Source organism: Arachis hypogaea, chromosome 18 (assembly GCF_003086295.3).
Source record: "Arachis hypogaea cultivar Tifrunner chromosome 18, arahy.Tifrunner.gnm2.J5K5, whole genome shotgun sequence".
NCBI lineage: Eukaryota > Viridiplantae > Streptophyta > Magnoliopsida > Fabales > Fabaceae > Arachis > Arachis hypogaea.
Genome location: NC_092053.1, coordinates 133,245,147 through 133,261,297, shown reverse-complemented (window position 1 = coordinate 133,261,297; position 16,151 = coordinate 133,245,147). Strand labels below are relative to the sequence as shown.

The window sequence follows — 16,151 nt, the reverse complement described above, 5'->3', positions numbered from 1 at the left end:
TACGTGGATGACCATTTTCCATGATATATAGTTTCCCAAGAATGACTTCATTTAATATGAAGTTGAAAAAGTTACCTAATGTACGTGTATAAATAGAGGCTTAAGCCTCTAACAATTACACACAAGCAATAATACAAATACAAAAATCTTCTCTTTCTTTCTACGTACAAAAGTTCTTTTCTATTCATATATTACAACAACAACAACAGAATAAATATATTATCCTTCCTTCCTTCTCATACAAATAAATCCTCTTTTATGTTACAATCAAATACCCTTCTCCTTATATTACTATTACAATTCTTCCTCTTCTTTTATTTTATAAGTATTTTAAATTCTATTTTCTATTACTCTTTACATATAATATTAATAGCAATATTAACCATCTTTATTATATTGAGATAGTATCAAATGCAAATCTCTCTCTCTTTATTTTTAATACTTTTCCTTATCTTTGTATATATATACACATTACACCATATAATATTATTATATATATATAAATTATTATTGGGCTAATTATTTTAATACTAGAGTCTTCTATTTATACATCTCTATTATATATATCTTTTATTTCACAATACGTTATCAGCACGAGACTCTGATCAAATTTTTAGGAAGACTCAGGTAACGAATTTTCATTATGTCGAAGCTCTCTCATCTTGAATTCAATGCTCTTGATATATCTGGAAACAATTATTTATCATGGATACTAGATGCTGAAATCCATCTTGATTCAATGGATCTTGGAGATACCATTAAGGCTGAAAATAATGCATCCCAGAAGGATAAAGCTAAAGCCATGATTTTTCTCCGTCGTCATCTTGACGAAGGATTGAAAAATGAGTATCTTACATTAAAAGATCCTGCAGATCTTTGGAAAGACCTTGAAGAAAGGTATAATCATCAGAAAACGGTGATACTTCCTCAGGCCCGATATGAATGGACGCATTTGCGTTTACAAGATTTTAAATCTATAAATGAATATAATTCTGCAATGTTTCGAATCACCTCACGAATGAAATTGTGTGGGGAAAAAATAACTGATCATGATATGTTGGAGAAAACTTTCTCAACCTTCCATGCCTCGAATGTGCTCCTGCAGCAGCAGTATCGAGAGAAAGGGTTTAAAAAATATTCTGAGTTAATTTCTTGCCTTCTTGTTGCTGAACGCAACAATGAGTTGTTATTAAAAAATCATGAAGCGCGCCCAGCTGGCGCCGCCCCATTTCCTGAAGTAAATGCGGCAAATCATTACCCCAGAAGAGGTAAATGGCAAGCTTTTAATAACAAGAAAAATTATGGAAGGAAAAAGAATTATGTTCAAAAGAGAGGATCTCACCAGAAGTGGGACAAAGAAAAGAATATCGGGCAGAATAAATCAACCGAGGAGAAGTGTTTCCGCTGTGGTGGAAAGGGCCATTGGTCTCGTACCTGTCGTACCCCAAGGCACCTAGTCGATCTTTATCAGGCATCTTTGAAAAAGAACGACAAAGGAAAGGAAACAAATTTTGTTTCAAATGATGTTGAGAACTCCACCACTCATTATGATGTATCTGATTTCTTTGAGGATCCTGAAGGAAATATTGGTCATTTGATCAATGATGGAATAGTTTAATATGTGGGATTGTGAAGTATATATGTAAATAAATAATGTAAAAAAAAAAAAACTTATTGTTAAGTTTTATTTTCTATGTATTTAAGTTTCAAATGTGATGTACATAAATAATGAAATATTAATGAATTTTGAAATTATTAAATGTGTCAAATTTTAAAATAAAATTTTAGTATATGACATTATTTTATGTACAGTATTTCTTAGAAAATAATTCTGATCAAGTATTCAATTTAACTATGCATACTACTCATTTTATTATTATTTGTTTTTGAAGAATGGTAAGGACATGTAATGAAGATGTATGCCTTGCGGATAGTGCAAGTTCACACACTATTCTCAAAAGTGATATATATTTTACCCATCTTGTGCCAAAAGAAGAGTGTGTTAATACTATCATTGGCTCAGGCAATGTGATTGAAGGCTCCGGAAGAGCTGTAATTTTGTTTCCTGGAGGAACAAAATTTATAATAAATAATGCACTATTGTCTACCAAGTCTCGAAGAAACTTGTTGAGTTTTAAAGATATTCGCCGAAATGGATATCATATTGAGACTATGAATGAGGGAAATCATGAGTATTTATGTATTACAACTCATGATTTAAATAAGAAAGTTATATTAGAAAAATTACCCTCACTTTCATCTGGGTTGTATTATACTAAGATTAGTGCAATTGAATCACATGCCACTGTAAACCAGAAGTTTACTAGCCCAAATGAATTCATAACTTGGCACGACCGTTTGGGCCATCCGGGAACAACCATGATGAGAAGAATTATTGAAAACTCTCATGGACATTCACTAAAGGACCAGAAGATTCTTAAAACTAGTGAATTTTGTTGTGCTGCATGTTCTCAAGGGAAGTTAATTTTAAGGCCATCACCAGTAAAGATTGGATTTGAGTCCCCTGAATTCCTAGAAAGGATTCAAGGTGATATATGTGGACCTATTCATCCACCATGTGGATCTTTTAGATATTTTATGGTCCTGATAGACGCATCTTCGAGATGGTCACATGTGTGCTTATTATCTTCTCGCAACCTGGCGTTTGCGAGATTACTAGCTCAAATTATTCGATTAAAAGCACAATTTCCAGAGAACCCAATTAAAGCAATTCGTCTTGATAATGCTGGTGAATTTACTTTCCAAACTTTTGATGCTTATTGTATGGCTAATGGAATAAGTGTTAAACATCCAGTAGCTTATGTTCACACACAAAATGGGTTAGCAGAATCACTTATTAAGCGTCTCCAATTAATTGCTAGACCCTTGCTTATGAGAACAAATCTCCCAACCTCGGTTTGGGGGCATGCAGTTTTACATGCTGCAGCACTTATTCGTTTGAGGCCAACGAGTTACCATCAGTTCTCTCCTATGCAATTAGCTTTTGGCCAGCAGCCAAATGTTTCCCATTTAAGAATATTTGGGTGTGCGATATATGTTCCCATTGCGCCACCTAATCGCACCAAAATGGGACCCCAAAGAAAATTGGGGATATATGTTGGATATGACTCTCCCTCTATAGTGAGGTATCTTGAGATACAAACTGGTGATGTGTTTAAAGCCCGGTTTGCGGATTGTCATTTTGATGAATCAAAATTTCCAACATTAGGGGGAGAGAATAAGTTTCCTGAAAAGGAACTTAATTGGAATGCATCATCATTGATGCATTTAGATCCTCGATCAGGGCAATGTGAACTGGAAGTTCAAAAGATTATACATTTGCAAAGAATAGCAAATGAATTGCCTGATGCATTTTCCGATACAAAGAGGATAACCAAGTCGTATATACCAGCGGAAAATGCCCCAATTCGAATTGATGTCCCAGTAGGACAAGTAGCCACTGAAGCAAATTCACGCCAGAAGCGTGGCAGGGCGGAAAATGCCCCAATTCGAATTGATGTCCCAGTTGGACAAACTGCCACTGAAGCAAATACACGCCAGAAGCGTGGCAGGCCTGTCGGTTCCAAAGATAAAAATCCTCGAAAGAGAAAAGAGGTAAATACGATTCCTATTGAAAAAGACATAGTAAAGACACCTGCAGTTGTCCAAAATTTTGATATAACGCCAGAAGACGTTCAGGTACCTGAAAATTGTGAAAATGACGAGATCTCGATAAATTATGTCTTTACAGGAGAGAAATTGGACCGAAATAAGACAATTGTCAATGAAATATTTGCATATAACGTGGCATTAGATATCATGCATGAAAGTAAGGATCTTGAGCCAAGATCAGTTGAAGAATGTCGACAAAGAAATGATTGGCCAAAATGGGAAGCAGCCATGAAGGCTGAATTAGACTCACTTGCAAAACGTGAAGTCTTTGGACCTGTAGTCCGTACACCAGAAGATGTAAAACCTGTTGGATACAAATGGGTATTTGTGAGAAAACGAAATGAGAAAAATGAAGTTGTGCGCTACAAAGCCCGACTTGTGGCACAAGGTTTTTCACAAAGGCCCGGTATAGATTATGAAGAAACGTATTCCCCCGTAGTGGATGCGATAACCTTGCGTTATTTGGTCAGCCTATCTGCATATCATAAACTGCATATGCATTTAATGGATGTGGTAACAGCCTATTTATACGGCTCATTAGATCGTGATATCTATATGAAAGTCCCCGAAGGACTAAAGATATCTAAACCATCCAATGAATATTCGCAAGGGTTATACTCAGTCAAATTGCAAAGATCTTTATATGGTCTAAAGCAATCTGGACGAATGTGGTATAATCGTCTTACTGAGTATCTGGCCAAAAACGGTTTCAAGAATGATGATATATGCCCGTGTGTTTTCATAAAGAAAACTGCTTCTGGATTCATTATAATTGCTGTGTACGTTGATGATTTAAATATCATTGGGACTCTTGAAGAGATTCCAACAATTATAAAAATTCTAAAGGAAGAGTTTGAGATGAAAGATCTTGGAAAGACTAAGTTTTGTCTCGGCCTGCAGATCGAGCATATAAAAGACGGGATCTTTATTCATCAAACAACATACACAGAAAAGATCTTGAAAAGATTTTACATGGATAAGTCACATCCATTAAGTACCCCAATGATTGTAAGATCTTTAGATGTGAAAAAGGATCAATTCCGTCCTAAAGAAGAAAATAAAGATATCCTTGGTCCTGAAGTACCATATCTTAGTGCCATTGGAGCGCTAATGTATCTTGCTAATAATACGCGACCTGACATATCATTTGCTGTGAATTTACTAGCAAGATATAGTTCCTCTCCAACCAGAAGACATTGGAGTGGAATCAAACAAATCTTTCGATATCTTCATGGGACGGTTGATATGGGTTTGTTTTATCCCTATGGATCCAAGTCACAATTAGTTGGCTATGCAGATGCTGGATACTTGTCTGATCCACATAAAGGAAGATCTCAAACAGGATACCTGTTCACATATGGTGGTACAGCTATATCTTGGAGGTCCACGAAACAGACGATTGCTGCAACATCCTCTAATCATGCTGAAATACTGGCGATTCATGAAGCTAGTCGCGAGTGTTTTTGGCTGAGGAGTCTGATTCAATATATTCTATCATCATGTTGACTGATTGATCATAAGATAGCTCCAACTGTCCTGTTTGAAGATAATACAGCATGCATTACTCAACTTAAGGGTGGATACATCAAAGGTGATAGAACAAAGCATATTTCTCCCAAATTCTTCTTCACTCATGACCTTCAAAATCAAGGGACAATTGATGTCCAACAGATCCGTTCAAGTGACAATCTGGCAGATTTATTCACAAAGTCACTCCCAAAATCCTCCTTTGAAAGATTGGTACATGAGATTGGGATGCGCCGATTTCGAGACATTAAATGATGTCGGCAAGAGGGGGAGACTGTACTCTTTTTTCCTTGGTCAGGTTTTTTTCCCATTGGGTTTTTCTTGACAAGGTTTTTAATGAGGCAGTCCCCATCACAAAGGATTTTGTACTCTTTTTCCTTCACTAAAGTTTTTTTTCCCATTGGGTTTTCTTTAGTAAGGTTTTAACGAGGCATAATCCTAAATGGTCATCCAAGGGGGAGTGTTGTGATAAGGATACTTTATCATACCTTACGTGGATGACCATTTTCCATGATATATAGTTTCTCAAGAATGACTTCATTTAATATGAAGTTGAAAAAGTTACCTAATGTACGTGTATAAATAGAGGCTTAAGCCTCTAACAATTACACACAAGCAATAATACAAATACAAAAATCTTCTCTTTCTTTCTACGTACAAAAGTTCTTTTCTATTCATATATTACAACAACAACAGAATAAATATATTATCCTTTCTTCCTTCTCATACAAATAAATCCTCTTTTATGTTACAATCAAATACCCTTCTCCTTATATTACTATTACAATTCTTCCTCTTCTTTTATTTTATAAGTATTTTAAATTCTATTTTCTATTACTCTTTACATATAATATTAATAGCAATATTAACCATCTTTATTATATTGAGATAGTATCAAATGCAAATCTCTCTCTCTTTATTTTTAATACTTTTCCTTATCTTTGTATATATATACACATTACACCATATAATATTATTATATATATATAAATTATTATTGGGCTAATTATTTTAATACTAGAGTCTTCTATTTATACATCTCTATTATATATATCTTTTATTTCACAATAAAAATATTATTATTATTATTATTATTATTATTATTATTATGCTGTGTTTTGTTTCTCTCAAATAGGGGTGTGCATGGCCCGGTCCGACTCCGAACACTTTGGAAGCTATTTTAGTGTGATTTCACCGGATTTAGGGCCGGATTCGAGTCTAATAAATAGACCCGAATCAAACCCGATTTCACCCGACCCATACACACCCCTACTCTCAAATATAGATTCACGATAAAGGCTGATTCAGGTTTATTCGAAGGAAAAAAAAAAAGATATATTATATTATAATATTGTGCTTATTCTTAAACATACTTTAAATAAAGAGTGTTATATTTTTTATTAATTAAATAAATATTAATTTTTTTATTTATTATATTTAATTATTTATCCTAATAGTTCATATTTAAATTTTAGTATTTTGAAGTTAAAATATTTTATTTTTTATTTTTATTATTTTTAATAACATGTTAATTTTCAAAATGTACTTAACTCTATTTTTTTCAATGCATAACTACCTTCACCATAATATTGTAGTATTTTCTCTCTGAAGATCGAAAATTAGACTACAGTTCAATGTAAAGAATAATTTTTTAAATTTAGTTCTAGTGTATATTTTGAATCTCTTAAAACTTACTTAAGGAATAAATAAACTACCCACTCAATGAACTTAAGTTAGGTACTTTACCTAAGTAATCTTTTAATTTGGAATATATAAAAAAAATCTTAAATAATATAATTACAAAAATAAGTACAAAATAATTGTTTATACTATTTAATATTTTATACTTATGATCAACTGTTAAAATCAATAGAATTATTACAATTCAAAAACATAAGCTTGTACTTATAATCCTCACTTCAAAATAATGCTTTCGCTTGTAACTATTTTTTAGCTTAAAATTATTAATTGTAATTATAATCGAGTTAATATTCAATTTGGTTTCTAAAATTTAAGGTTGGATTTTAAATTGAGTTTTAAAATTACAATGGACTCAATTCATAAAATTTACAATAGTTAAGACTCACTTAGAAAGCTTTAAAAGTAATTTTTTTGAATTTTTTACTTATGAAAAGTAGGAGTATTAATATTTGATACAATTTTTAAAATTAAATTGTAATTTTTTAAAAAGCTATTTAGGAACTTATAGAGAAATTAAAAAAATGACTTCTCTCATAATAAAAAATATTTTATCACATTTCTTTTAAAATAAATATTTTTAGAACTAAAAATCCAAATACAAAATAACTTATTTATAAGTTACTTTTAATATAAATATTTATTGTTTAAGTTATTTTTTGAAAAAGAGCTTAATTAAACTGTTTACCCAAATTAGACCTAATATTAGCCCCCAAAAGAGAAGAAGAAGAACACAAAAATCGTTTCACATAATTGGAATGTGTGTATTCATGCTCCACTAATAAAATTTATTTATTGAATTTAGACCAACTTAATTAAATTTAATTATAAAAAAAATTTAAATATATAACATAAAAAAAATGTCTATTTGAAAGCTTCTATGCTACTGTTCTTTACTTCTCTCTCAGTTTTATTGGCTTTATTGCTTCAATTTCTGATGGAGCTTCAACATAGAAAATAGGGCAATTTTCTTAAATAAATAAAATTGACATCAATTTTATCTGATTATACATTTTTAAAAGTGAAGACACAAATGTATTTTTTTATAAATTCATATAAACTGCTACTAATAGTAGCAGATTAGGTGATGATGAATTTAAAAAACTTCAAATTAATTTAATAATGATCAAATATTATTAAAATAATTAATCTTAAAATTATTAATTTGAATTCTAAATCACATTTGATTAATTAATAATTTTGTTGCCTGCAAATTTTGACATTGGGCATAAAGAAACTCAAAGTCCAAAATGGTTGGCAAAAATAATCAGTCTTGTGTAAAAAATATTTTAAAATATGTGGCTGAATCATTATTGTGAAAGTTGGGCCAGATTTTGTTGAACAAGTCCAAATTAATCTTTGCTACAAGACTATCATAGCTTGGTCAGAAAAATTGAAAAAAAAAAAAAAGAAGAAAGCTAGGTTGCATGCTTTCCACGGTTACCCACTCTTATCTTTGAATGGATTTCAAAGTGGGAATTGATTTTATTGCTATCAATGAGTTACACGTTACTAGACATGGGTAATGTAAACATAACTCATTTTTATTTTCTTCCTTAATTCCATTACAAGCTTTTCTCTGTTCTCTCTCCTCTCTCTTTCGGTCATGTCAAGCAGAAAAAGAGGGATGAAGCAAGTTATCAATAAAATTTACAGAGAAGCTAGAAGTAAGAAAAGGGCTAAGGTGATGATATCCTTAGCAAAAAGAAGATCCACAATAGGGTGTGGCTGAGATCTTTGCCACTAATAGTAAGATGTGGTGAAAAAGTCTCAAGCTCTCCATACCCGAAAATGGAAGAGATCCAACTCGGTCAGAGAAGAAGATCCCTGGCATGGCTCGTCTCTACTTTTGATCAACCATCACAGAAGGTAGCTACTGTAGCTACGTAGAGGAAGAGGCAGAAGATAGAGCAGATGGAGCTGTCAAGTATCAAGGACTCATCAAGGGTAGAAATCCTTCTTGGGGACCAAGTCAAGATGGAAGGTTTAGATTGATAAAGCTTGATGAGATGGGATGAGGTTGAGGTAATTGCATGTTGGATTTTGCATTCGGTTTTCTCTTCTCTCTCTCTGGCCGAACCGGTTTGGTATTGAAGAAGAAGATTAGCTCGGTTCAACCGTTTCAACCTTGGAGGCTTCCTCTTCTATAAAAGGGAGAACAGTCAAGACTTGAGACAAGGAGAAAAGAGTGAAAAGCACAGAGTTCTCATAGCTACCCAAACTAACAGAAGTTCTTCTCCTTCAATGTGTTTCATGTTGTATTTTTCTGTTTAGTTTTGTCTGTCTTGAGTCTCATGAAAAAAGGCAAATAGTGAGGTTTGTATGAAAAAGTCATAGAGCGAAAAAATGCAGAGTATACAAAATTAAAAGAAAAAGCCATAGATGTCCTAGAGGTCCTTTGTACATCTGTGTTGTGTATCATGATTCTGTGGAAATTCCCTTGCAAGTTGGGTTAACACTTAGCAGTTGAAAACTTGGTAGGTGACCAAGTCAAGTTCAGGATTGGAGATAGATTCTAGACTTGTCCCGGATAGGAAGGGTAGTTCCTAGGGAGAATTGGTGTCTATAATCAAGATGATTATAGTGAAATTCCATCATTGTTGTGATGGAGACTGGATGTAGGCTGCATTGCACTTGGCAGCTGAACCAAGATACTTCTTGGTGTGATTCTCTCTTTCTCTTCTACTCCATTTCAGTTTCTGTTGCTAAGGAGACAAAATTAAAAAATATCTCCTGACTGGGTACGAGACAAAAAGAAAATGTCTCGTGTCTGTTTATGAGACAAAACGCAGAAAAATCTCCTGAAGGTAATTTAAAAGGCAGCAAGTATAACTCAGCAAAAAAGAGGCTAAGATTCAACCCCCTTCTCTTAGTCACTGATAAACCATCAAGGGAGAACGTAAATCGCTACTGTAACCGCGGTTTACGTGCATTGAGAGGTGAACAGAAACCGCTATAAACAGCAGCAGTTTCTATAGAACGTTGTTTGGGAGGTAGTAGTGGTTTATGTGTGTTAGATGTTGAACGTAAACCGCTGGAGGCAATAACGGTTTACGTTGAATGTGATGCCCAATTGCCCAGCTTCAAGAGTGTCTAGTATGTCAAGAGCTTCCAATTTGAAATGGACGCTTCATTGTGGTAACGCTCAAGTTTCTCTCATGAATCAAAATATTCACGCTTCTATTTGGAATAGCTCCCCTCATATTAGACATTAACAATGTCCATTTTGGGAAGAAGGTAGGCTCGTAGGCATTACTCTTGGATAGCGCCCTTTGAGTTGAGCGTTACCAACATCAAACTTTCTTTGCATGCTTTGCTTGTTTCTTGAATAATATGTATTGCTTACATGCTTCATTAAGTGTCGTTAACAACGCCTTCAACATGCATGCTTCATTCTTTGATTCACGCTATTAACATGCATATAAGTTTCATGAATTAACGTTAGTGCATGCATGTGCTATTAATTAATAATGAAATGCAAAAAGCATGCATGCACTAACGTTAATTCATGAAGTTTATATGCATGTTAATAGCGTGAATCAAAAAAACTTTGGCGTTGATAACGCCCAACTCAAAGGACGCCATCCAAGAGTAATACCTGCGAGCCTACCTTCTTTTTAAAATAGACATTGTTAACGTTCAAAATGAGAGACGTTATTCCAAATAGGAGCGTGAATATTTGATTCACGAAAAAAACTTGAGCGTTACCACAATGAAGCGTCCATTTCAAATTGAAAGTTCTTGACATACTGGACACTCCAGCGGTTTACGTTCAACATCCAATATACATAAACAGCTACTGTCTGTATCGATTTATGCTCAAACAACATTCTACAAAAACCGTTGTTGCCTATATCGATTTCTGTTCACCTCCCAATACATGTAAATCGCAACTCCAGTAGCAGTTCTATAAATTCATAAAAAAATACATTTTTGTCTTCGTTTTTAAAAATATATAATCAGGTAAAATTGATCTCCATTTCATTTATTTAAGAAAATTACCCTAGGAAATATGAATACATTAATCTCCTATGCATTTGTCAACCTCGTTAAGTCTTGTCTAGATGTCCAATAATAATAATAAGAGTCTAGTTAATATATTAAAACTACTAATAAAAAAAATTATTATAAAAATTTTTCAATACAATTAATGTACATCTATTAAAAAAAATATTTAAAATTTGTTCACATACAATTTTTTTTTATGTAAAATTAATAATTAAAAACTGTTAAATAATAATTTAATCAAAATATGTTAAATCATCTAATATGTAAATCTTTATACTAATAATAATCTTAATTTATGCCTTAAGAAAACATGATAGCTAAATCCCAATAATAATAATAACAATAACTAATAATTCCAACGATACGTCCATGTTGTGCCTTAATTAGATTATTGCCAATAATGATTACATTAACATCAGAGAAAAATAGCGATGGGGAAATGGAACCAAAATTATGTCAAACTGATTATTTATTATATAATTAGATTAAATGAGCGGGAATGCAAATCTAAATACAGGAGAGAAAAAAAAATCTTCCTTCTTCAAGCGTCGTCTAAGCAAATACCTTCAAAAGATCGTGACACAATACAAACACAACTTCCAATGTTGAATAAAATGGGGGAGGGGATTAGGGGAATAGTTAATAAAAATGTAAACTGATGTTGACAATTCCTGGCAGAAAGGTTAATTATGTAAGAACCATATTTATTTTTTAATTTTAAACTTAAACATTAATTCAAACATTTTTCAATAATAACAATTTTCATTTACCTTTAATTTTATAAAATGCAAAAACAAACTTTCTTCCATCACTCATTCTGTTGATAGAAGCAGGGGAGTTGAGCAAAGAATTATGGGCAAATTAAAATTAAGAGTACAAATATGTGATCAGCGCTACTATAGAAACTGTATATATAAATATGAGACAACTTGTCCCTCAAATATCTGAAGTACAAGTTTTGAAGAAAGATCGTTGTAGCTAATTAGTTAAATACGGTAAACCCTAAACTAAACTAAAAAGGAATTGGCATAATCATTAACCAAGTCAATAAGAAAACAGTAACATTAAAATAGAAGCTCCAATGAGTACCCTACCTAGATTGATTACCCTAATGCAAAATGCCAATAAAATTTCAATGATTTGCAGCTCGTTAAGCATGTGAGAGTGAGACCTAGAACCTCTTCTATTAACTTTGGAGGTTTAGCAAAGATTTTTCAGGATCAGATTGTTAATGCTGTACAATTTCTAAACTCTACCATTTTTCACAGTGGAGGAAAAAAACATATGGACGAGGTGGTTATAATCCTATCCTACGCTTTGAAAATGATGTCTACTTCATTGCCAGCATACCGTATACAGTGTTTGATAACTCCATCATCTGCTTATCAATTTGTTCTTTCCATTTGAATATATCCATGTACATCTCCTGAGGGGGAAGATTATAAAATAATCATGAATATATGCTACTGAAAAAAAAATTCAAAAATTTATTTAATATTTTAGCAGAATCTACGGACTATCACCTGAAACATCATCATTGAGTTGTCATGGTCTGACTTGGAATTAACAGTCGTAGACGAGTCAGGGGTCACATTAGGAGGATCTTCTTGTTTGAAAGGCACCACCTCCAGCAAATCACTAATGTTTTGGAAGCCAGAAAATGAAGAATACATAGGTAGAAAAAACACTTTGGTTCAGTTCAATTTTTTTTCCCACCCAAAGTTGGGCAAGGTGAGAGTGGGAGGGGACTGGAGTTTGAATTCAAACAAATATGCTTGTTTCATTATTTATAAAAATTGACTAAAAAAGTATTACCTCCGCTTGTTAACCAATCCTTCGCTAAGTAAGTGCGTCGGGAGGGATGTGTTGGGGTCATCAAGTACAATCTCTGGTGGAACATTAAGCAGCTCAGAACTTCCAATCCAAGTTGCAAATTCATCTTCCGGTAGGTTAGTATTTTCTATCCAATCTTTCCACCTGTCTGAAGGAGAACTAGGGGGAACACATTCCCTTGATGCTTTGAGATCACTCAATTTATTTGTTATTTCGGCAAACTGTTGTTCAACTTTAGTTTTCCAAATTGCAAATTCACCATACTTGCCCTGAATATATATGAATTCATCAAATTGCAAAAATGTAAAACTCAAATATGACAGAAGTCCAACATACATGGTTCTCATTGAATCCTATTAAACAGGCTGAAAACTAGAGGTGATACACAATTAGTTACCTGCACACCCTTTAGAGATGCCATGATTTCAGTAAGGTGATGATCAATACCAGATCTCCACTTCACCAATTCCTTGTGAGACTCCTGAAAATGATGTTCAATAAGAACTACACAACGTGATATGAGAGATGCAAATCAAAGAGCTTTTAAATTATTAAATATTTACCTCCATGAGACTAGCTTCACTCTTCAGTTGCTGCTTGGCAACGAGCTGCTGCATATCTCTGTTGTGCAAATAAAATCATTAAAGAAAATATAATAGCAACTAGAGAAAAATATTTTGGGATTTCAGTTTCCAAGTCCTATACTTCTTCAGTTGGGCCATTTCCATTTTAAGTAGTTTCAATTCATCAGACGAATCAGTCTTCTGAGAAGGGGCACTGCCAGCCCTAATTGTTAGCGGTGGTATCCAGTAAGGATCCTGCACCCCTGCCAGCTGGCGGACATCATCCAAGTCAGCACTTTCCAACCAATACTCCATGATTCCTTTGGTGTTGAACCATCTTCGGCGCTCAGTACCTCCAGGTGCCACTTTACCATCAATGTGCTTCAGTAAGTGGTCCAAGAGTCCAGTATCGCCAATGTGCTTACGTGCTGCCATTCTTAATGCAGGTCGGGTAATTGGCTTTTCAAAAGTTGCACCTTCAGCCTTTAACACCTCCCACATGCTTTGCTCAGCCAATTTATACCTGAGTTATGTAACTGCATCAAAACTTAATATATCTTACTAATAAAAGCACACAACAGAAAAGATTATTGTCTTCTTTTACCTCTCAGTTGACCATCTATCCTTACTGTCAGGCTTTTTTGTCTTAAGCTTGCGACTACTTTGCCTCCCACATGGCTCCTCTTTTACCTCTCTGAGCTGACTAAGGCTAATTCGCTTCCTCTTCTTAGTTTCTGGCAAAAATAATGACTCAGTATTAATGATTTTTTCTTCTCCTTCTTCATCATTAGATTCCTCTTCCTTAGGGAAGTCGGGAAGCTGACTTTCATATCCCTCATCCTCGTGCTGACCCATGAATGGCAATCGATGACGAACACCCCACTGTGCCATCTCACTAGGTATCAGTTAAACTATCTCAATTGTTCTGTTAGGTCCCTCAAGTTCTGTACACTGCATAAGCACATAAATGTAATTCAGAAAAAGGATTGAATGAGTGTTCATCCATGTTGAAATCCCTAATGTTAATGCAAGGAAGTGTCCTTACTATTCAACATGAGCATGCATACAAGGGATTTTGGCGTTTTGGAAGACGGAGAGAGGGGGGAGCACAAATAAACAAAGGAAAAACAAATACATTCTGACCAACTTGCTATCATGCCTATTCTTAACTACATGTTCCTGACCTGAGGAACATTGAACTACTGCAAAGGCAACCATCAGCATGATTGCGTGTTACGTTAGGCATAAAATTTGCATCAGGACGATAATTTTTGTAAATTAATCACCTCGGCCAAAAGAGAAGTTTTAGCCCTGAGATTCTATACGAGAAATATGGGAAGTGGGATCAGATCATCTCATCATCACCCCCATAATGATCTCGTTATCTCAACCGTCCATAGTGATCGATAGGCATCAATGTTGACCATCTAATAACCTGACAGCACCGGATATGACGAGCGGCAAACAAATAAAAGGGAATTTTATCAACATAAAGTCATAAAAACGGTCAACAGTGATGATTAAAAAAAACCTGATCAACAACCAGCATTTAACAATGACAGGTTTTCATTTAAGTCGATCCTCACAACAATTTTTCGCTAGCAATATAAATCATGCTCACAATTCACAAACCTTAAAACAAAGAAACCCCGGAAAGCAAAGCATACCCAGTAGCCCATACCTTAAGTAACACTAACTTTCCACTGAAGAAGAACAACAGGTTTCTTGACACACAAGGTTGCCCCAACCAGCTTCCATAACTGTTAAATTACGCATCCGAAACCAAAAGAGCAGGTGAACAAACCCTAACTCAAGATCTATCAACTCCATCCCAATCTAGCACACATTCACTAACAACCAAATCAAACGGTAAAAAGATTCAAGGGTTCAGCAAAACCCCACCCTAAGTCCTAAAGTTTAAAAGACAAAATTTACCTACACAAAAGTCTAAAACACATTGGCATCAGCATCAAATCTCAGAACACAAATCCACATAAAAAAAGAACTTGAAAAGAAAAAGTAGGAAAATAGAATTTCGGATTAAACACAATGCAACGAGTTAACCACATCGGAACTCCGAAAACCCCCAAATCCAAACACCCAATCACGAAAATCAGATGTTTACAACCAAAAGAAAACCTAACAATCGAAATCACACAACGTGAAATCAAAATAGAAAACGAAAGATGAGAAAGAGAAACCCTACCAATCGGTGCATCAACGAAACGTTGAAGCTCAGAGAGAGAGAGAGAGAGAGCGACAGTGTCCAAGTAAACGAAACGAAACGAAAGAAACCCCAATTGTTGTTGCAGCCGCTGCTACAAATAATAACGTTTGGAGAAAACGAATCCTCTTTCTCTTTATTGTGTCATTGTTTTTAAGGTTTTTTTTTTTTCTTGTGGGTTTTTTGGGGTTTTCACTTTTCAGAGTTTTCACACTTACTGTTTTTCTTTTTTTTTTTTTCGCACTCTCTCTCTCTCTCTCTGGCTCCCTTTTAAATAAATACCGAAACTAAACCCTAACCGCCAAAACCCCACAAAAGCTTGAAATCATTAATCAGTACTGAGTGTGGGGTCCACTTGCTTTGGACTCTTGTTAATGGCGTGTGGCGTTTCCGCAGAAAATTTTATTTTATTTATAGTAAAAGCCCTTTCCCTTCGCCAAAACTGCGAAACGGTGCCGCATTCGCCTGCGGTGCTCTCTCTCCTTTTTCACATTTCGAGAGGATCCGTAGAGTTGAGTTTTATTCTATTTCAAATTTTCAACGTGGATTTCATTATTATTATCCTGACTAAAATTAGTTATAAATAATTATTACTTGGTATTTGATTAAGAATTTATATAAAATAA

The 16,151-nt window shown here is 34.1% G+C and overlaps 1 protein-coding gene across 2 annotated transcripts; it reads right to left on the bottom strand.

Annotated features, from left to right (window-relative positions):
* Positions 1–11,799: 11,799 nt before the first annotated feature.
* LOC112772916 (protein AMEIOTIC 1) lies at positions 11,800–15,825 on the bottom strand. Of its 2 annotated transcripts, XM_025817927.3 has the most exons (9): positions 15,508–15,775; positions 14,588–14,736; positions 13,906–14,252; positions 13,444–13,824; positions 13,302–13,359; positions 13,136–13,219; positions 12,721–13,007; positions 12,429–12,543; positions 11,800–12,331 (listed from the first exon to the last, which is right to left on the bottom strand). In XM_025817927.3, exons 3-9 carry the CDS (start codon positions 14,190–14,192, stop codon positions 12,236–12,238), a joined length of 1,308 nt encoding a protein of 435 aa, XP_025673712.1. In that variant the 5' UTR covers positions 14,193–14,252; positions 14,588–14,736; positions 15,508–15,775; the 3' UTR covers positions 11,800–12,235. The 2 variants fall into 2 exon arrangements, with proteins under 2 accessions (XP_025673712.1, XP_025673711.1); XM_025817926.3 differs by lacking the exon at positions 14,588–14,736 and having other exon boundaries at positions 15,508–15,825.
* Between the last annotated feature and the right edge of the window lie 326 nt (positions 15,826–16,151).